Source organism: Cydia amplana, chromosome Z, assembly GCF_948474715.1.
Source record: "Cydia amplana chromosome Z, ilCydAmpl1.1, whole genome shotgun sequence".
NCBI classification, from domain to species: Eukaryota; Metazoa; Arthropoda; class Insecta; order Lepidoptera; family Tortricidae; genus Cydia; species Cydia amplana.
The window spans coordinates 16545585-16569128 of record NC_086096.1 but is presented as its reverse complement, the minus strand read 5'-3'; the positions used below and the strand labels follow the sequence as shown (position 1 = coordinate 16569128).

Genomic DNA, 23544 nt, shown 5'->3' with positions numbered 1-23544 from the left:
TCCAGACCTCGGGTATAGTTTGCTCCTCCAAGCATTTGTTGAAAGCCGTTTTAAGTAGCTCAATCACTCTATCTCCTCCATCCTTTACCATCTCAATAACGATGTTGTCACTGCCGGGCGACTTGCCATTTTTCATTTTTCTGAGGGCATGTTCAATTTCGCATGTTGTTATTTCCGGAACATCTTCAGAGCCAACGTTCATAATTTTGCGTTTCGCCACTCCTCTTGGTTTGGGGTTTTGGGATGTGTATAAGTTTGAGTAATATTTGTGTGTTATTTCTAGTAGTTGCTTTAACTCTATTCCAAGCTGGTTATTTTCATCTAAGAGTTTAGTGATTTGCTGTTTTCCTGGTTTTAAAGCTTTGCAAAATACCTTAGGGCCCTGATATTTGTCTATTATATGCTTAACGGTTTTTTCCCGATATGCATCAATGTCTGCCTCGACTTGCTTTCTAGTTCTGGTGCAAAGGTTTTTAAAGTAGTCTGTTCCCCCTTTGCCTTCGCGTAGTAGAGTTCTCCTTTCTTCTAGAAGGTCTCTGGTCTCAGTACTAAACTTGGGCTGGTCATATGGCACGAAAGACCGACTCGTGGAGTAAAAGAATACTCGAGTGGCGACCATGGGGAGAAGAACGTCCTCCAAGTAGACCCAATATGCGTTGGGAAGACGACATCAAAAGGGCTGCGGGGATGAGATGGCTCCAGGTTGCACAGAACCGTGACGAATGGAGAAGAATGAAGGAGGCCTACACCCGAAGGGTAGAAAAGGGCTAAAGAGAGAGAGAGAAGAGAGGGTCCCATATATAATTTGATTTTGAATTTGATCCTCAAAACAAACCTGATAGACTGATACCATCATTCATAAAAAAATATTGTCAAATACCCTATTGTATTCTTTGATGTTGGCGCTAAATATATTGCACAGTTAAATTGTTCGTCCAAAAAACCAAGATTCCGAGTCAAAACTCATCAAGAAAAACGAAAGCAAGATTTATGATTTAAAAAAAATTAAGAGCAGAGTATGCTTGAGATCATAGAAGGTAGCATCCTATAGAAGTGGTCTACGCGTGCCTCCGTGAGGGACAAAACATATAAATTCGACCAATCATAGCGTCGCATTATGGTGGGCAACAAATGAATTCGATCAATCACGGTGGTCAATTTACGGTGGGGAATAAAACAAGATGTGAGACTGTGACAAGGACAAACAATAATAGCGCTTTCGCTGCTACTCCTACTGAAAGATACATAAGACTATCCCGTTCTGTCAGTTATCCCCACCACTCATGCCCAATCCAGTTATACTAGATTCATGCTTGAGATAAACGATGTGTTTATTCAATAATTTTAATTATAATTACAACAATAGTTGAAAGGTCGTGTCCTATTTTGCCAGCGTAATATTGTTATCAGTGTTACACATGATACTTGGAAATTATTATACGGTTGAGCCTTTGTTTGACGCCACGCCTCGGTGGCTACAGTGTTGACTTTTGGAAATGTATTCGCACTTCGTGAAACCACATTTGAATTATCGAGTAACAAATTTAACTTTTACTTCTTTACTGTAACTGGGATACACAAGATGCGCTAAGAAGAACAGTTCAAGTTTATTCGTGTCTCTATGTTTATTAAAATGGAACTTATTCTTATTTTGTCTTTTATCCCTCTGGGATTGGCTTACGACAAAGGTAAGTAAACCCAAATCTACCGAAAGCGGTTTACGCTCGTTGAAATGCTTAGAAGATAAGGTTTATTTATGTATTAATTCTAATCATAAAGTATTGCAGCTGTTTCATTATCATTTGTATAATATATCAGTCCTTTTATTACTTTGAATAACAATTTGGTCACAAATGTTTCAGCATCTTTCTATGGAGCTAGCTTTATAACATACCCACTTCAAGAAGCAAAGGGTGTCACAGACATCAGTTTTCGGTTTCGAACACATCTGTCAGATGCATTGTTGCTCCTGGCTGCAGGAAAAACTGACTATTGCATGGTGGGTACCAAACACCTTTTGTATGTGTATGACATTACTGTATGCTTATTTGCATCAAATATTTGTTGCAACTTCTGTCTTTTTGAATATCTCCATCCATATGGGGAACGGCCTAAAATAGTTAGAAAAACTATTTACTACATGTCTTTGGAATTAAACTGTACAAATATTTCCAACCTGATTTAAGTTTTTTTTTAGATCAAGCTAGAGAGTGGGCGAATAAAATTGCACATAAACCTAGGCGCTGGTGAAAGTGAACTGTCTTCACCTAAAGGAATATTCCTCAATGATACTCAATGGCACCATGTTAGCATCATCAGGAGGGAAGCTAATTTAACTATGAAGGTAACTTTGCTGAATAATATTTTAATGTCAGAAAAATATAGACAAAAATATAGAAAACAATTTTTATTATAGTAAATTAGTTGAACTGCAATATTTCATTAATGATAATTAAACATTTTTAAAGGTCGATGATACTACTGTTAGAAAAAGACTACCCGGAAGATTCTTTGAATTGAACATACACTTCGGAGTATTTCTGGGAGGCCAAGGTGATTTCTCTGAACTGTTCCTGGGCCACATGGAAAACTTCCGAGGCTGCATGGAGGATGTGAGTGTTGTTATTATGTTGTATGGCTTTACTACATTTCTGAATATTTAAGCTTTATAATTTTATAGATGTATGTATTGTTATTATTACAAATCGGTAACTCGTGGCATTTAGGTAGCACTTAAAAGATTAGTTTAATTAATTCCTTCTAATGATTTCGATGAAATTTGTTATAAGGTTTTCGGGGGCGAAAAAAGTGATCTAGCTAGGTGTTATCCCTGGGAAAACGCGTATTTTTGAGTTTATATATGTTTTTTATGTTACTATTCATGTGACATCATACCAGTCTTCTTCATTAGCCTTTAATTTTAATATAATTTTAACAGGTGTTTTATAATGGAGTTAAAATAATAGAAAAAGCTAGAAGTCGCAGTGCCTCAGTGCATGTAGAGGGTGTCACATGGAACTGCGCACCTGAATTTGATGCAGACATTAACTCGGACATCAGCTTCATTGATGAAGGCGCCTATCTTATACTACCCAAGATCAATTCTAGGGCTGGGGGAAGGTTTGTATATTTTAACTTTTAACTTGGAGTAATTTGTAGTGGTGACTGGTGATTCTAATCAAATTTTCTTTATGCTCAATCTTCTAGTGCAGCGGTTGGCAACCTTTTAGCAGCCAAGGGCCACATATTGGTTAACGAAGTTGACGCGGGCCGTACTTTGCGGGCCGTATTTATGACTTATCAGATATTGTCGTTTGTCAATATTACATACAAAATAGCCAGGGAGGCTCGCGGGCCGCAAGTGACAGGTTCACGGGCCGCAGGTAGCCGACCGCTGTTCTAGTGGATTCAAACATTATCACTATTTATCACTATCACTATATAATATTAGTATAAAACAAAGTCGCTTCCCACTGTCTGTCTGTATGTAAGCTTAGATCTTTAAAACTACGCAACGGATTTTGATGCGATTTTTAAATAGATAGAGTGATTCAAGAGGTAGGTTTATGTTTAATTTGTTAACCTGTGCGAAGCCGGGGCGGATCGCTAGTAAATTATAAAATGGGATCGATAAAGATTATATTTCAATAAATATATATTTTTTCAGATGGCAGATTGAATTCAAGACAATAACACCTAATGCTATAATTCTTTACAATCCTGGAGGTGGGAGAGGCTCAGTGTCTGACTTTCTTGGTGTTGAAATACTGGATGGAGTGGTCAGAGTTAAAATGGCGCGTGGACAAATTGTACACACTGTGAGAGTCAGTGATGGACAGTGGCATAAAATACATTTGTTGTTCAATCCTTCACTAATAGAGGTACTTGTTTTTAAAATATTGTTTTTATTTCTTTAAGTAAGTATAAGACTGTGACTGAAAGTACAATTCATTTAGTTCTGCTTCGAGTGCTATAATGAGTATTAATGCAATGCAAAATTTATATAAAAAAACCTAACGGACTCTTAGTGTAAGCCCTGAGTAGACGCTTGAAGCGGAGCGTTCGGCGGGGCATGCAGCGTGGTGTCGGGGTCAGGAGTATTTGAGCAGCGTGCACTAAGGCCGCTCCTAATATACGTTTGCATTTGTTTAACATGCACGCCGCACGCCCCGCCCCGCTGTACTTATGGGTCCATATCCAGACTTAAGGGATGTAACTTCCTAAGTTCCTACACCGCTCGCCGCCACAAGCTGCCCTGGGGGCATTTTATTGTATGTATTTTAGTCTGTGTATTTATTGGCCTTAGAGCCCGAGAATAAAAAGATATTGCTTTTGCGCTCTGCTGCATTGCGAAAGTATTTTCTTACCTAAGTTTGAAGATTTCTGTTGTATACCTGATTGAAGATAATACTACTCAAGTACACATGAATGTGGGTTGACTTAATTTATATTCTATTTCCTTGGCAGCTTTATTCGAAATTGCTAGTATAAGTCTAAATCTAACTTTTGTTAGATTAACCTCATCTTTTGGAGGGACATACTTTAACTGTGCCATTTTTTACACTGATCGAAAAATACATATGATTCGTCAAGTATTGGCGTCCAGAATATCTGTATTTGGCATGTGCGTAGGTACAATTGACTTATTCTCAGTTGAATATTGCTCTATCTATTTTGGTTGAGTGGTTGTGTGAATTTTGTTACTATCCAGTTTAATAATAGTATAAGGCCCAAGATACACTTGTAACTTTTACTTTGTAATTAAGGACAAAGCTATTTGCTAGAATGAGATAATGATATTCTACTCTTCTCTCATTCTGTAGTTTAGCTGTGTCCCTACACGTAAGTAAAACTTATAATTGTATCTCAGGGCTAAGACTAATATATACAAATAACTATACTTTAAGAGCACAGCATAATGTATTGCGAATTCGTTAGAAATTACTAGTATTAGTAGTATTAGTTACTTACTTAATTCTTCTCACTTATGAATAGTTGGTCAATGGACGTTGCATAAATCCTTTAGGAAAACATACTGATTACCTAAATGTTTTGAAGGATTAATATTTCATGTTATTATGAAATTGTTTTACCCAACTTAAAATTACAGCTCTCCGTGGACAATATAGCAATGAGTACAAGGATCGAAAGTGGAGGTACCCGGTATTTAGACCTGTCAGACTCATTCTATCTCGGTGGAATCGAAACTGAAAAGCGACAGCGGGCCTTCGCTAAGGGAATCAAAGCAGCAGATTCCAGTATAATGGTAAACTGTTAATAGTATAAATCAGGGGTCTCCAAACTTTTTTACCTGGGGGCCATATTGCACCTCCAAAAACTTTCACGCCAGTCACGTGAAAAAAAAACTGATTTTTTTTCACGCTGGAATATCGGCTTACGTAAGGCGAAGGCCCACAGTTGACCACAGTGGGCTTCCGCGTTAGCTGTCCGCGGGCCGGATTGAAACGCCTCGCGGGCCGGGGTTTGGAGACCCCTGGTATAAACAACATCCACACCTCCCATTGCAGGCAAATGGCAGTTGTGTTTTTGTTTTAATTAATTATTTTTGGCTTTCAGGGTTGCATAAAACCGATAGAGGTAGACGATAAAATGTACGGACTGCCCAACTCCGTGGTCACCTACGGCGTGAGTCCTAAATGCATTTGGTGGTACCCGTGCCACGCCAGCCCCGCCAACCCTCCCTGCGTGCCGCAGGCGGTGTGCGACCAGCACGGCGTCGACCACTTCACATGTAAATGCGACTCTGACCTCTGCATTAACCCTGACTATGCCGAAAAGTATAAGGTAACAATACCCTGGAGGTTGCTTCGTCTTGATTCGCTACCTAATCCCTACATTAAGTTAGATACTAGTTTTTGAGTCACCTTAACTTTCAGGAAGGAAACTAGACTTTTTCTGATCTAGCTCTTTATTCTGACCCAACTGATCTAGCTCTTCTTAGCTGCTGTCATAGGCACTCAACATTCGAAATCAGCTGCTTTACGACTGTTAATAAAAACTAGTCATGTGTGAGTTGGTCTTCAGAAAACAACAAACAAAAAAAACTGTATTTATAATTTTAATTTTAATTAATTTTAATTTTAATTAATTTTTTTTTCATCAGGTATTCTCAAAGTCCAGCAGTGAACTGGAGCTGGTAGCACTGTATCCTCTGACAGTGTTGGAAGGCGGAGTCGCAGTGATCACGACGCAGAACATCGACGTCGTGTTGGACCACCACAAGTACGGCGTGCGCCCGTCGGGGGTAGTGTTCCATCTAACCCAGTCCCCGCAACACGGAAGGATAGCTATCGACTTATCCCCGCAAAGGAACTCTCCGCAGTATTCCAATTATCTCGATGGTGACGGCAAAATGAAGCAATACTTTACACTCATGAATTTGTCAAGAGACAAGGTGCGTATCGTTCTGTCTTATACCACAAACAGGTAGTATATCACCCGTATTTCTCGCTTGCCCGGCTCGCGACACTTAAACTTCCGCTATCAAATATCGGTTTTGTTGGACAGTGAGAATTCTGTATTCCTACTATTATTTATTTTCTGCTACAAAGTTCGAACACGAAAATTCAAACTTCATTGTTTCTCTAGCAATTGTCGAATGCTAGCAATTGTCGAATGCTAGCAATTGTCGAATGCTAGAAATTGAGATATATACTTAACTTTCATAATATCTTGCTAATATGATATAATGCTAATTAATCCTATTTTCTGCTTACGTATTTCCAGGTGAGATACGTTCACGACGGTTCGGAAAATCACCAAGATTCAATTGTACTTGACATGGAACTTATTCCAGAGACTAAATTTACTCTACCAAGCTACTTACAAGGAAGGAATACTTTCGTTTTACATGTCAACGTCACTCCGGTCAACGACCCCCCGGTTCTCAATTTGCTTCCCGCTAAAGTATTAAGACTGACACAGGTGGGCTAAACATATAATTATGTGCATGAAAAGTCTTAATTATTACATTACAGTAGATAACATTTCCATTTGCAGACCGTTTAGTTAATTTTTAGCTCAATAACCATAACCCATGCATGTGTATTTCTTGAAACAATATCGTCTAAATACCTAATCACTATGTTCATTAGTATATAGTTTGTCACAGTCATCAATAGTTCCCCTTTTGTAACTGATTGATACGCAGTTCTTCAAAACACGCGATTACTCGAAGGAATGCGAACATAATTATAATAAATGTTGTATCTCTCAAGGAAGCTTTATTATTTCAGTGTCAAAATGACACGTAGCGTACATGCAGCGAAGGTTAACCTTTTCGACGCCATGTCAAACACAAAAGCTGTCTCAGACGCCACGTCATCGAAGTGTCAAAACTGAAATTGAACTTTATGCATATGCACCTAGGTCTATGTTGCTATTTATATACCGATTTATACGTCTTTGGCGTTGGACCTGCGGTGCGTATATATCGGTCATTGGCGTCCAAAAGGTTAAAAAAGTCACAACTGATGCTCCCGACTATTGCTTAAATACCTACGTAAATACCTACAAGTAGAGCGAACTTGCAATCACTTACAAAAAAAAAACATTTTATAGATATTTAATTTACATGTAGAGTTATCGCAATGGGCATTGCAAAATCGTACTCATTAGAAAAAAAGAGCAGAAACAAATATTGTTTTAGGAATTTTACGTAAACTTCCTTGTAGAGTTTGACCACGCTTAGTTGGCAGCGATTCTGATAGCTCAGACTGCGCAAGTGTTATTTTACACGTCAAACATCTATGGAATTATGACGATTAAATAACACTTGCAAAGTTAGGGCTGTCAAAATGGCTGCCAACTTAGCTTGTTCTAACTGTATGTATGATGTATATTATTTAATATTTAGTGACAGATGCGTTTTGTGTGGTATTCATATTTTTTTAATCGTTTATTACATTTTTAAATGTATGTTACTTTAAGTTTTGTTTTTTTCAGGGTACTCCTGCTGCTTCAGTGTTCTGTGTTATTTTAAACTGTATAGCATTCGCATACGTTTTTAATCCCAGAAGTGTGACTTAACCCACAAATCTAATTTGATATTGTCTTTTGGTTGGATTAATTTTGCTTTGCGTAGTTGCATGAGTTTTGACCTACTGTGCAAAAGCATGCCGCAATAATAGTTCAGTGTAAGTACAAGAATGCCGTAGACAAATTTTAAGGTGAGGTATGCCTGGGGAAATTACCCCATTTCACACATAAGCACACTTCACGCACACTACCTCACTTTACTGGGACAGGTCAGTGACCCAATCTGTTTTTTTTTTTTAAGATGCATATCAGAGTATATTGAGTTTAGTGTTAACCACTGGCCTCTTTAGAGGAACAGGAACATTGAAAGAAAGAAAGAGAAACAATACATTGTATCTTGTTTTCCTTGTCTGTTAATGTCAAACGTGACGTACTTAAATGTACTTAGCTAATCTAATTCATTTGATTGTTAATCTATAATTAATCTATTCACAATGCATGCTCTTAATGAATAACTAGGCAGTATATTTATTTTATTTCATACATCATATCTAATAGGTACTAGAAGAACAACATTCATAGTATAATAATTACGAAATCTAGCTACAATGAACATTAACCCCCTTATTCATAAAACTACAGGCCTAATTTAGTTAAATTATGTTTTCTCCCTTTCTTACAAATACATAAGTCGAAATGCCAGATAAGACAAACGATTATTTGCTAATTGAGGTTCGTAGCGCGTTTTTGAATAAGGGGGTAAATTAATATTTTCAATAGGTAATGAAAAATAGTAATTAAAATAAACACATAGAATCTTACACAGTTCGACAAAGTACCAATCTACAACCTACATTTCTACTAAGTGTGTACTAAGAGGTCACAATAGCCTACATTTATCTTTTTAGGGTTCCGTAGCCAAATGGCAAAAAACGGAACCCTTATGGATTCGTCATGTCTGTCTGTCTGTCCGTCTGTCCGTCCGTATGTCACAGCCACTTTTTTCCGAAACTATAAGAACTATACTGTTGAAACTTGGTAAGTAGATGTATTCTGTGAACCGCATTAAGATTTTCACACAAAAATAGAAAAAAACAATGAATTTTGGGGGTTCCCCATACTTAGAACTGAAACTCAAAATGTTTTTTTTTTCATCAAACCCATACGTGTGGGGTATCTATGGATAGGTCTTCAAAAATGATATTGAGGTTACTAATATCATTTCGCTCGATTTTTTTAAAGTTGAAATGATACCCTGTAATACACAAGGTTTTCTTTTCTGACAGACATCACGGTCACAAGCGCAACGACGGCATGCTTATGACGCAGACGCGGACGCAATAAATACAGCTATTAATAACAGTCTGCGATAAATAACGAATTATTAACAATAGTTCTGATTAGGTTTTCAATTTCAGGGAACGCGTAAAGTGATAACTTCAGATATTCTAAAAGCGGAAGACCCTGACACACCGCCGGAGGATCTGCTGTACACTGTGTTGCACGGAAAAAATGAATTGCAGAGGTAAACTGGAACATTACACTTAATGATAATATATTAATATAGGTATCTATAGTCCGTCAACCAAATCTTGTCAGTAGCAATGTAAAGCAAACTAAAGTAGGGCAACACTCAAAGAGCAGTATTGCGCTAAGAAAAGCAGCAATGTACATCGAACCAAAAGATTTTTTTTTCCGCTGAGCGCGCCCCGCGTACGTCAATTCAAATTGTCACTCGCGGTTTATTGAAAAAATTTGAAACATGGACGGACAATTTAAAAGCGATGTTAAACCAATGTTAATCAAAATGATGAACAAATTTGAACTATCGTAGTGCTTATATTCTCTTTGTTCCCTATCTATGTCTTCTCACTTCTAAGTTTACTAAAATAAAATCATATCAAAATGCAGATAATTAGATAGTGCATATATTTGTTATTTACAATATAATATGCCACTTGTTAATGTAAATTAGTGTACTCTTCTGGATGAATATGACATACCTGTGTAATTTTTTTGATTGGTATATATTGTACAATAGGATTACATATTAAAAATAAAACAACTGATATTTGGGTGTTTATTTAATTTAAAGGTAAATAAGAAATAAGATAAGGGTCACTTTAGCTTACACTATAATCCAGGTCATTAATTGAAAAAATATAATGAAGTTACCAATGTTACCGGGTCACTTCAACCAAGCATAATACTCTGTAGTATTCTATTGCATCTTTCTAAATAGTCACAACTGATTGCTGAAAATATTAGACATGTGGGCCTATGGACGGTTTCCAGGACACAATTTATGGTCTTGTTGGATAGATTTAGGCATACGTTTTAATTTTATTTATGCCTTTTAACCCTAAAACAAAAAAACTGAACATAATCTTAAAAGTTCGGAAGAGTCCTTCCAGTACGTACTTGTCATAACCTCAATTTTTAGTCATGTTTACCATGAACGAGCATGATTGTACATTGTAGGCCCCTTAGCTTTGCTTATTCTTATTTAATGTATTGGTATTTAATGGTGACAGCAGAAATATCTCTTGAAACAGAAACGATTCAGAATGAAAACCAAATGAAAACAAATAAGGTGACGGCTGTCATTCACGATCCCATCACGATCCACATTCCACAGATAAAACACAGATGACACGCATTTTGGAATTATTCGAACACAGTGTTGCTAACCCGCGATTTTTCAAATTTGCCGCCTTTTACTACTGACAAGATTTGGTTGACGGACTTTATATATATATATCTTGCTAGGCCTTGTTCCCATTTACTTGGGGCATAGACTAGGAATCCTCTAGACGGAGTTTAGAGCAATTATTTCATGAAACCGATGCTGCCAAAAATACTGGGGTGCGGGGGACGAGGTGAGCGAGTCCCGTGCCGTGATTGTCCGTTCAAAGACACGGACGTCACACAAAGACACTTTGACTCGAAAATGGAGTAAAACTACCGTATATTTGTGGCAGAGGGGGTAGCGCTACTATGCTCAGTTTGGAGGATGTCTTGTCTGTGACTTGGGGTCGGCCTTCCCTGTTCTTTTCCTCCATTCTGCACGATTGAGTGCAAGGTCGGCGTATATGTTGAGGTCTTTCAGGTCTCGCTGAACCGTCATCAGCCAGGTGGTAGGTGGTTTTCCACGTTCTCGCTTCGTCGTTGGAATATCGAGCGCTACCTTAAGGTAGCGCTCTGCATGGTTAACCATGTAGTCTCCTGGACGCCTCTGTAGCCTGTACATGGCCCTACCACCTCAGACGTTTTTCCGTCAGCTTTGTTATTGGCGCTACTTTGAAACTACCCCGGATAACACACTTAATGAATATATGTATAATGATATTGATATCCTAACGGTAATGGGTCATTTTTAAAATACTTCTTTGAAACCTGAATTGTGGTATCCCGGTTTCTCCGAAATTATATGATTAATTTGTTTTTATTTGAAATGACGTTGTATTACCAAAACTGAAAAAACCGTCGCTGCTTACGTCGCCGAAATAATTCGCACGCACAACTTTTTATTTAATTACCAAAATGCACAACGAACACATTTACGTTAATGTCTATTTCAGTGGCCACATTGAGATGTCCGGACAACCAGTTGATTCCTTCACACAACAAGATATTGACTCTGGAGTCATCTCGTACGTCCACGGCTCGAACAATGAGAAACAACTGAACAAAACATCTTTGAAAGTTACGTTACAGGTAAGTTTATGTGTTCCCATGGTTGAATTCTTAACTTTATACATATACATACAAGCAGTAATCACAACGAAAAAAAAATCTGCTAACAAGTTTCAAAAACCTATATTGAACGCGCTAGTCACCATAGCAGGGTTAGTATGAATCATTATAATTTAAATTTAATTATTAACACGCTTTGTAAAAGTTTTTTTTCTTATCGACAGGTCTCAGACGGCATAGAAACTAGCGGTCCAGCAATTCTGCGCATATCAATAGTGCCCCTCCAAGTCCGCTTAATAAACAACACTGGACTGCAACTGGTGCACAACTCGTACGCTATTATCACGGCTGATAATCTGACATTTACCACTAACGCTGACGAGAGCAATGTGCAAGTCAAGTAAGTTGCCCATTTATCTGACAGCCTAATTTTGGTTTAACAGCTTGAAATACATCTTTTCTGCGAAACATTTTGTAAATCGTCCGTAATCGTCCTAAAAAAAGTCTAGCTTAAAAAAACAATTGTCCGAATTCAAATAAAATATTCTGTAGTATAAATAAGCTACGATATGTTGACGTTTAGGTATTGACATTTAATATTGTAGGTATGACATAGTGAAACCGCCTCAATTTGGAGTGATAGAGAGACTACGGGTTCTGGACGGCACGTGGCAGACAGTGGACTCCTTTACGAGTGAGATGGTCACCTTCCGCCGCGTTCGGTACATGCATCTGCTCGGAAACCCTTCCCACGACGAATTCAAGGTATACATTCCGTTGGGTATAAATGTATCTTTTCGTTCCCTTGCCGTAGAAACTTACGCACTAACGCCACATTTTTGATGTTGACAGTTTAAAGCTTCGGTGGGCACGATTCGGACGAACACTTTGTACGACTTTCGACTTACTTTCATCAAACTTGATCTCTACCAATCGGTCAATGAAGAACTGGTGTTAAACAATACCAGAGAAGCGTTCATTTCGGCGCAGCATTTGAAATTCAAGACGAAGCCAATTGGCTTACCGAGCGATCGAATTCTTTATACGATACTTAAGTCGCCTAAGTATGGTATACTGCACCTGTCTTCTGGGAAGTATCATCTGCAAACACACAGCACGTTTACACAGCAACATATCGACACCGACCAGCTGTGGTACCGCCTGCATAGACGTGCATACTCTCACATCCAAGACGAATTCACGTTTGTAGTTGGAGCCACCGAGTGCGAAAACATTACTGGCGTAATGACAATCCGACACACACCAGCCTACTCGACCTCGGAACATTCGTTGGGGCGTGTACATACGACTTTAGAACGACTGCAGGTTATGGAAGGCTCTAGAATGGTCATACCTGCTACGCATCTAAATTTCCGAACGGAGTCTGTTACAAATCTAGTTTTCAATATAACCCATTTACCGCGACACGGAAAAATCGAAGTAATAAGCGAAAGCTTAAAAATATTAAGAGATAATACCACTTATTTCACTCTAAAGGAACTTAATTCAGATAGGGTTTACTACTCACACGATGATTCCGAAAGTAGACACGATTCTTTTCACTTTATGGCGCTCAGTCCTGAACCCGAAGATTTTCAGTATGTAGGGGTATTTCACATCGATATAATACTAAAGAACGACAATAGTCCGGTGAGGGCGAACGATAAAGTGTTTCACATTGTACATGGAGGCGCCCGCCTCATCACGGCCAGGGACCTGAGCTACACTGACGCCGACCTAGACACGAAGCCGGCCGATATCATCTACACGATTCAAAGATTCACTAAAGAACCTCCTAACGGAGGTATATACAGAGCCGATAACCCCGCCGAAATGCTCGCTCAATTCTCTCAGGATGATATTAATAAAAACCTGGTTCTATTCAAACATCAAGGTAAAGAGTATGGAAAGATGGCGTTTTGGATATCGGACGGTTTGTTTGACGTAAATGGAAATCTTGAAATTCAAGCATCGCCACCGTTTATTCGAATGTACCCGACAAACGGATCAATAGTTGAAAACGGTAAAGCGGTTGTGATTACGACGAGGGATATGCAAGTGGATACAAACATGAACTGTCTGGAAGAAGACATCCGGTACGAGGTGACGCTGGAGCCGAAACACGGCGCCATCGAGGTCGGGGAGGGGCAGGGCGCCGTGACGTTCTCGCAGCTGGACGTGGCGGCGGGCCGCGTGGCCTACCGCCACCGCGAGCCCAGGACTCCTGCCGACCAGTTCAGGTACATACTTACCTGACTTGCAATTTGATACATTTTCACTGGGATTACAATACAACAAAATTGCGTGAAGGAAGGGCTTATACATTTTATAAAAAATACGGCAGTAATCTAATACTTTAAACGAGCAATTCTTGTTTATTTATTTATTTATATATATATATATATATATATTTCGGGGATCTCGAAAACGGCTCTAACGATTTCGATGAAATTTGCTATACGGGGGTTTTTGGGGGCGAAAAATCGATCTAGCTAGGTCTTCTCTGGGAAAACGCGCATTTTTGAGTTTTTATATGTTTTTTTTTAAGGGTGCAAGTTGTTCAATCCTTTACAGTCGGTATAGCTGAGGAATATTGTTTAATAACATTAAGGGCTCATTTAGACGGAGCGCGAACTCGTATACGATTTTAGTAACATTGCGGACCATTGAGGTTACATCAATTCGGCCGACCGATCAAACGACGCAATGTAATCAAACTCGCATGCGAGTTCTCGCACCGTCTAAGTGAGCCTTAATTGTTGCTGTTTAAGGTTTAAAGTCAAGTGTCTGGAAGCGTGGGGTGAAGGGACATATCCAATCAAAATATTCCCATCGAGTTACTGGGAGCCGCTTAAAGTAACAACTAACCGACCTCTATTTGTCGAGGAATCTACAAGTGTCAACATCACGAGAGATGTCTTGGAGGTAAAGTAAATATTCATTAAACGGTCATGTTGGGAAAAACTTGTTGCTAATGTGATAAAATTTCAACAGGTCATGCATCCGCAAATCGAACCGTCGAACATAATTTTCCAAATCACTCAAGGTCCGTATCATGGCTGGCTAGAAGTCACCGCCACCCCTGGTGCAGTTGAGGTGGAGTCCTCGAACGAGGAGCCGGCACACACGACCGTGTTCGACCAGTCGATCATCAATGGCAACCGCCTGGTGTACATGCAGTCTGGCGTCAACCGCACCAGAGACAAGATAGTAATGGACGTCACTAATGGCATCGTATGGTTGAGGAATGTCGAATTGAATATAATAATTATTCCAGAACATTTTTACGTGACGGTGTCTAATTTGACTGTTATCGAAGGAGAAGCCATCAGTATTAAACCAGAAATGTTCCGCACGATAACAGAGTACTATAGAGGAAAAGTGGTGGCCTATAAGGTACTTGAAAAGCCGAAATATGGAAAGATTTTGATGGGCGACCAGGAATTGAGTTTACTGCCTGTTCTTAAACTCAATTCTGGAAATATTCAGGTATGCTTTGCAATACTTTTTACGTGGTTTTATTTTTCTGATTCACACTAATGTTTCATTACTCTTTTGGCTTGGGGCCATATTGACCCTATTAAAAACATCCCTTTGTACCTTTCGCATAACACGTTTTTTTATTGCCCTAGCTGTCGCAAAACGTTCCGTCTCCATATTTTTAGGGTTCCGTACCCAAAGGGTAAAAACGGGACCCTATTACTAAGACTCTGCTGTCCGTCCGTCCGTCCGTCCGTCCGTCCGTCCGTCCGTCCGTCCGTCCGTCCGTCCGTCCGTCCGTCTGTCACCAGGCTGTATCTCACGAACCGTGATAGCTAGACAGTTGAAATTTTCACAGATGATGTATTTCTGTTGCCGCTATAACAACAAATACTAAAGACAAAATAAAATAATAAAATAAAGATTTAAGTGGGGCTCCCATACAACAAACGTGATTTTTGACCGAAGTTAAGCAACGTCGGGCGGGGTCAGTACTTGGATGGGTGACCGTTTTTTTGCTTGTTTTGCTCTATTTTTTGTTGATGGTGCGGAACCCTCCGTGCGCGAGTCCGACTCGCACTTGGCCGGTTTTTTTACCTATATCCCCACAATAGGCATGTGACTAGATCCTATCGATCTTTTAGTCTTAATTTTGTATACCAAGAAAAATATTTCGCACTCTAGACATGTTTTGCATGAAATTTTCGCATTCGGAAAAATATAAGATTGACCAACACGTTATTGACAGTATGTAAACGACGGTTCGGAGGAGTCGTCGGACTCGTTCAGGCTGGTGGCGGCGACGGAGAGTAATAAGGAGAGCGAGCCGTTCGTGGTGCGCGTGAGCATCGCGCCGGTCAACGACGAGACGCCCATCGTGGCCGCCAACACTGGCCTCTGCGTCTGGGAGGGCGGTACCTTCACGTTCACTAGGAACGAGCTGTGTAAGTGTAAGGCCTGAGTGGACGCTCAAGTTGGGCGTGCAGCGGGGCGGGGCGTGCATGTTAAACAAATGCAAACGTATAGTAGCGGCCTTAGTGCACGCTGCTCAAATCCCTTGGGAGCTCGACGCCACGCTGCACGCCCCGCCGAACGCTCCGCTTCGAGCGTCCACTCAGGGGGCCGATTTTTGAATTTCGACCGCTCGATTTCGTGTATTTCGTTCAGTAATATCTCCACTACTTGGCATATAAATTCTACAAATAGAATTGAAAACGAGTAGTCAATACCACTCGATTCCAAATTTCTATCACTCGTATTTCAAAAATTAGCATTTCGACGTTTTCCACCGATTTTCGAGTGACGAAATCGAGCGATCGAAATTCAAAAATCGGCCCCCTGGCCTTACACTAAGTGGATTACATCAACTAAGGGTCGGTTGCACCAAACTGTTCGTATCGTTAAAGAGTTTGCTAATTTTTTATGTATGGAAGGTTAAAGTAAAGCGCCGGGGCGCGCCGGCTGACGTTGATCAGTCTGGAAAATGTGGTTGGTGCAACTGGCCCTAAATATACTCGTTCACATGTTAGGCGTTCTATTCGCGTTCGACGGCTTCGGTATACTGTGCGGGCGTCGGACTTAATAGTGATACTGAATAATTTTCCATATTTATTATACCTATCGCGTCTTTTTTAGAACAATGTAACATTGTAAATAGTAAATATATTTTTTTTCTTATTTTTTTTTAATTAAACCCTGCCAATACAGAGTTGATTTTAAAACATATAATGAATAAATTTCCTCGCAGTAGTCGTGAAAAGCACTTAGTAATGACTCGGCCGAAAGTGCAATAGATAGACTCGTGTCTTCGAGGGCCTCCCCTACTGGTTCGGGTCTCAAACTAACTCGTCCGTCTATTGGTCACTTACTAGCCTTTTCAACAGTGTACTATTATTGTAACAAACCGAATCTAAACTCTGCTTCTTTGTTTCATTCACAGATGTTAACGACATCGATACGCCACTAGAAAATGTTACAATAATCGTGGTTGATATAGTTTCTGGGCATATTGCTATGAAGGGGAACACCCACGAGCCTGTCACACGCTTCACTCAGGCTGACATTGACAAAGGAAATGTGGTTTTTGTCCACAAAAGTAAGTCCATTACATTTTTATCGTTGTTATACCGGTCGCACACGTCATGTTTGAGTTAGTATGATATAATATTTCATCAAAAATATTACCTAAAAATGCATTTATTGAAGGGTTACTATTCTATTTATAAGGTTGTTTTAATCTATTGCAGATGGCTCAAAAGGCAAAATGATCTTCAACGTTACTGATGGGCTACACGAACTGTCTAAAATAACGTTTCTCATAACAACAAAATCAGTATCTTTGAAACTTATCAGAAAACATAATCTACGTGTTTTCCCTCTAATGAGACAACCGTTAAACAATTATTTGCTGATGGCCAAATGCTCAGATTACACCAGAACGATTGTCTATAAAATAGACAGGACACCGTCTCTCGGCAGACTGATTATGCTCAGTGAAGACAGCCACCACAGATCCATCAAACAGTTTACACAGGAAGACGTCAACAACACCCTTGTCTACTACGAACATACACATCCTTTTTCAGATCTGCACACGAACGACTCTTTTATATTTACGGTTGAAGCCGCCCTAGCTAAACCTGTAACAGACCAAGTTTTCAACATCGATATATCGGTGTCTTCCGGAGGTTTGGCTAAATATGTTCATATACCTCAGATTAAGGTGAACGAGGGTGATAAAGTTCCCATTAAAGTGAACGTTACCAACGTAATAGTCTACCTGGAGAGTCAGGCGGGACTGAGGCAGCCTCAGGTGGAGGCGCAGTGGTCGCAGCCTTCGCACGGCACGCTGCAGCCGGCCGTGTCCTCGCTCACGCAGGCGCAGCTCGAGTCCGGCGCCGTCCTTTACCAACACGACGATTCCGACACTACACAAGACAAGATAGAAATGTCCCTCTTTCTTCTACCGGAGTATGTTCTCCTCTGTAACGTCACTATTACTATTCATATTATTCCAATCAACGACCAACCTTTTAGACTTTTGACTGAATCGCCGCAGATACAGGTGGTACAGGGTGAGAATTATACCATCACTAAAAAAGATTTGGTCACCGAGGACGCTGACACTAGTCCCACCGGCATACTTTACGATATTATAAGCGGTCCCACTCAAGGGAGGATCGTCATGATGGACAAGAATTTGAGCATTGATGATGCACAATCAATAAATAAATTCACTCAAGATGATATTAACAATGGACGCGTAATCTATGAGCATTCTGGCATGCTTCAAACGGCCACTTTCTACTTTAGGGTATGGGATGGACAGTTCAAGCCTATGTATAAGATATTCACGATTGACGTGTTGCCGGTATCACTGAACGCGTCTACATTGCATCCAGTATTATTACAACAAGGCTCTAATGTTGCTACGGTGACCACCGAGCAAATATATATCGAAACCAACGCCAAAAAGTACAAAGTGTGGTACAATATCACTAGACAACCTCTGCACGGCATGATATACGTGGGCAGGAACCCAGTCACTTACTTTTCCCATAGGGATTTGATGGACAAAGTGGTCATTTACATGCAGAACGATATGACCGCAGCCAGTGACAGCTTCGAACTTATCGCATACATCCACAACAGTAATTCCACAAACCCTTTCACAATAAACGTTCTGGTTCAGCCTCTCATGGTTTTGAAAGATATAAAAGTCGAAGGTGACAAGTCGAAAATAACCCTTAGCAATATGGACGCGACCGGTCTAGCAAAATTGACTGGAAGTAATCCAATATATACCATCTTAAGTAAACCTAGACACGGTACTGTCAAAAACATAATTAGAAGTTCTGGAGGAAATACAAGTGCGAGGGAAAGAGAGGTCCCGTACTTTACGCACGAAGATATCAAGGCGGGGGTCATTTACTACGTGACCAAGAAGAGGTCACACGAGCTTGTCGGTATGGAGGACAGTTTCAGATTCCTACTGGCGGCGACGATATTCCAGCCGGCCGCAGGCGAAGTCAAAATATTCATTGGGAGCAAATCGAAAAAGAACTTGCCAGGGCCTAATGATCCTGAGAGTCACGAGGGAGTGCCCGTAAGTTAATAATACTGTTTATTAGTAATTATAAATACCTAAATACTGATTCTGTATTACTAGAAATTTTAATTGCATGTGAAAACTGACGAATTGATTCAATATTAGAAGATACTAGTTTGTATTTACGTAATTTGGTGTTTTTATAATTCTGATGGTCTTACTCACAGAACATATTAAAGAGGTTAGAACGGCTATCGCGCGCAGTTAGTATCGGAACCGGTGTCTCCGCTCGTTCCTCTCCACATTTCCACATTTCTCGCGCAACGGTAGTAAAAACTTGTGTGCCTGGTGAATGGATACGCCTCCTTTAGACAGATTTGATGTCTGGCTTCTTAATCTGAACGTTATTGTGGCGCAAAAGGCATGTTTACGTTTTTCGGTCAGCGCCGGCGAGTACTAGCATGCGAGCGTTTGCTCATAACCGGCGGCGACACGTACCCTGCTCGCATCGCCATTCTACTTGTTCTGTGGTCTGACTCGAGCTGAAATCCAGGTGGCGAACGGCGACTCGGCGTCGTACTATCTGACGATCCTGATGGCCATCTCGGGCGTGGTGGTGGCCATGCTTGTGCTGCTGGCGCTGGTGCGGTGCCGCCGCTGCATGGCCAGCGACCGCCGCGCGCGAGCCAAGGCGCACGGCCAGAGCCAGGGTGCCGTGGCCCCCATCCCGCTGCCGCGCCCGCCCGACCATCTCATGCCTTCCCCGGCGCACCCTACGCCACCCATAAAGAGGTAGGTGTTGAAGTGTGGGGTTAATACAACCCAGCACATACCACACGGGCTACTAGGAGCAATATGTGCCGTGGCTAGAAGTCTGTTTGGATCTTAGACCCTTTCAACGCTTTTTTCATAAGAAGAAAAAGATTAAATTACATTTTATTAAAGCTCAAAGAGTTACGGTGAACATACCAGCGCAGCGTACTTACATATGTATCACTACATAGTATAAAACAAAGTCGCTTCCCGCGTTCTGCCTGTCTGTCTGTATGTATGCTCAGATCTTTAAAACTACGCAACGGATTTTGATGCGGTTTTTTTTAAATAGATAGTAATTCAAGAGGAAGGTTATATGTATAATTTGTTAACCCGTGCGAAGCCGCTAGCCGGTCGCTAGTTTATTATAATATCTGACTTAAACAAGTTGTTGTTTCACAAGTCAGCTTGAATGCAAATTGACAAGTGTTGTCATAAAATAATTATGGTTAATGTGTCATCAATCGTTTAATACAAACCTAACATAAGGGGTCCTAAAATGTATTATTTGCAGATACGTGTCATCGGAGCAATCGGTGCACACGGGTGCCAGCACGCCGCTGCCGTCGGGTGGCAGCGTGGCCTGCAAGGTGACGCCGCTGGCCGACGCGGCGCTCCCCGACCTCAACGCGAGGTACCCCTACGGCACCGAAGACCACACAGACGTAAGTGATCTGCTGCGCGGTCAATCTAACCATGACGTCACAATTATTTTATCTCCTTTATACATATGAGTGATATGAGTTTTGGTTTGGCTGAATATAAATTACTCGCTGAATATAAAGTTGAGTTCAATATAAATTGCAAATAGGTACTCGTAATGTAAACATATTATTATGATAGATTTTTTTTGCATTTCAACATAACATTTTTACGAATTTTGCTTTCACTTAAGTATTACTAATTAACATTACATTGTAAATAAAAATTGATGTAATTCAAAGACTTAAGTATATAAACTGTTGATAAGTTCGGTCCTTAATAAGGACGAGATTATTTTAAGTGTATTTAAGTATCTGAAGAGCGCAAACCTGAATCTTTAGAATAATATTTAATTTAAAAAATCCAGTAACTGTAATGAAATACGATAAATAAATAACAAAGTAATGAGACTAATGAGGGTAAATTGGTTTGTTTACGTTATTTACAATTTCTATTGAACTTTCCTTTAGGTATAATGTGTTTTCGTATTACAGGCGGAGGACTGGAGCAGCTACGAAGCCAGTGAAACCGCGTACCCGATCAGGGCTCCAGGGGTGGCCCCGGCGAACCCAATGCTGCGCCGCAACCAGTACTGGGTCTGACCCACGCACACCTTCACGCTGCCCAACCAACCTCGACCAGGTAACCCTAAAATCATCTGTCAACCATATTACAGTATATCCTTCGATCGCATCATGAAAAAGTCTGAAATCTGTTCTACAACCAATCAAAATCTGGCGTCGGTTGAAGCTACCGCCATCTCATTGGTCACATTAAGGAAACGAAACCTTTCCAATCCCCAAAGAATTATTTTTTGTATGCCAGGCTAGATAAGGCGAGTACCGCGAAAGCTCATTCGTCTGGCCTGGACTCTAACTCACTATTTTCCAGTTTGAAAGTAGGTCGCCTCAATAACCAGGGTTAAGCCTCCACTATCCTGTGTTATAACTGTAAGTATATGTATACTGTAAATAACATTATGCATCTATTGTGTTATGCGTTACAGTAATCCTCACCACGCACGAAGAAGGTTGCGTGACGCTGAAACGGCGGCTGCAGCAGCGGCGCTACGTGGATCTAGTTCCTACGCCTTTTCTGCTCAGCAACTACGGAGTTACGAAGAAGCACGAAAACTGTGAGGTAACACTCTGAGCCCTATAGTTTAAACCAAAAACTATTGAATAAAAATACTGTAATAATCATGTTCCTAGGAATTCTACATTCATAACAATAAGCAATTTAACCCAATAAAATATGTTTACGGGCATCTGTTACGCCACGGAGACGGTCGCAGTAATGTAAGTTAGCGTTTCGCAGTTTTTTACAATTGTGGTGCCAAATTGTTTAATTATAGTGTGAAAGATTAAGGTTGTTAAGCTCATTTCTGTGCGGGTCGGTGTATTAATGTATAGTTTAAATAATATGAAGGTAAACGACGGCTGCAGGCAGACATAGAGCGCCGCTAACCTTCCGAGAGGGCCGTTGGCAAACAATGCTGTTATACACTACTAGTAACAATACGCTACTAATGAATAACTTTTCGTTTGCGATTTTAACATAAAAGTGCCTGTAATTATTATTTTCATAGGAAAGACGAATACAAAACCAATAAGTAAAGTGATCTTTTTTATCCTTGTAATGTTTAAAGACCTAGTTTGAGGCTTGTGCTACATAAATGAAATAAGTAGGTACGGTTTTGATTTTATTATCCTAAAGTACACAATAAACATAGAATCTAGATTTGGTTTTATACCAAGACTGAGCACTAGGTTAATATTAGAGAGGGACAGATTTGGTCACACACCCTTATCCATAAAATATTTCATAAATAGTACTAGTAGAATAGGTATCTCAACAAAACAATCGAATTTTTCGCATTAGAATTTTACTAAATCAATTGTTAGTACGAAAATAACAGCAATAAATTAACACAACTAGATAACATTTTACTCGTGATCAGGTCAATTCGAACATACACTTATATCTAACTGTGCCATACTTGTCCGTACATGTATTGAAGTGGGCGAGACGCACTATTTGCCACATTAACCGTATAATTCTGCCGAATACGAACATTAGAAAACTTGCCGAACATGCCGAATAATTACCGAATATTCGGCCCATCTAGTATGTTCGAATTGGCATATAAGTTACAAATTTACAATGAAGACAATGAACTTTTTGTTAAGAAGGGAAGGAAGTTGTTGTGACTTCGACTCTTGCACGAATGATACCGTCCTTATGATATATCTGGGAGGGAATAGGTATATTTGCTCGAGACGGATTGTTCGATACCAAATATACGTTTTAACTTTAACGCTATTTGTATCAGGTTATAATGATTTATGTCTAAATTATAGAAAAGATGTAGTGATTTTGATGGCCTGTGCTCTAAAATACGAAAATTATTATCCGGCTGAGGGGAAGCAAATACTGGGGTATGTTTTTGACGTATATCCATCTGCGTATTCACTCGAATTTTTATTACTAGTATTATTGGGTGGAATTTTATCATATATTTTTAATCCTCAGAACTCTTAGAACCTATTGATGGTTATAGCATCGGGTATTCTGAAATTTCTGAACTTTTAATTGTTATTATATGAATCTGTTGTCGAGATCATATGTCCATTCATGTACCTATGATTAAACTGCATTGAAAGGACTGAAAGCATAAGCACAGGCTCTTTGTCGTTGCCAAATTTGCACATCTAATGAAATATTGGCCTGAGACAAAATATTAATGATGAACGAGTCTTCGTTTGTACTATAGACATACGGCTTAATACATTTGTTGTGCCAAGGTC

The 23544-nt window shown here is 39.9% G+C and overlaps 1 protein-coding gene across 1 annotated transcript; it reads left to right on the top strand.

Annotated features, from left to right (window-relative positions):
- Positions 1–1318: 1318 nt before the first annotated feature.
- LOC134661486 (chondroitin sulfate proteoglycan 4) lies at positions 1319–22026 on the top strand. Its single transcript, XM_063517595.1, has 24 exons — positions 1319–1688; positions 1863–1999; positions 2198–2344; positions 2469–2612; positions 2939–3120; positions 3668–3881; positions 5111–5266; positions 5578–5805; positions 6125–6415; positions 6748–6945; positions 9417–9523; positions 11580–11715; positions 11919–12094; positions 12300–12459; positions 12547–13934; positions 14466–14619; positions 14689–15183; positions 15923–16118; positions 17114–17269; positions 17421–19279; positions 19776–20014; positions 20550–20700; positions 21232–21379; positions 21744–22026. Exons 1-23 carry the CDS (start codon positions 1622–1624, stop codon positions 21337–21339), a joined length of 7089 nt encoding a protein of 2362 aa, XP_063373665.1. The 5' UTR covers positions 1319–1621; the 3' UTR covers positions 21340–21379; positions 21744–22026.
- The last annotated feature ends 1518 nt before the right edge of the window (positions 22027–23544 follow it).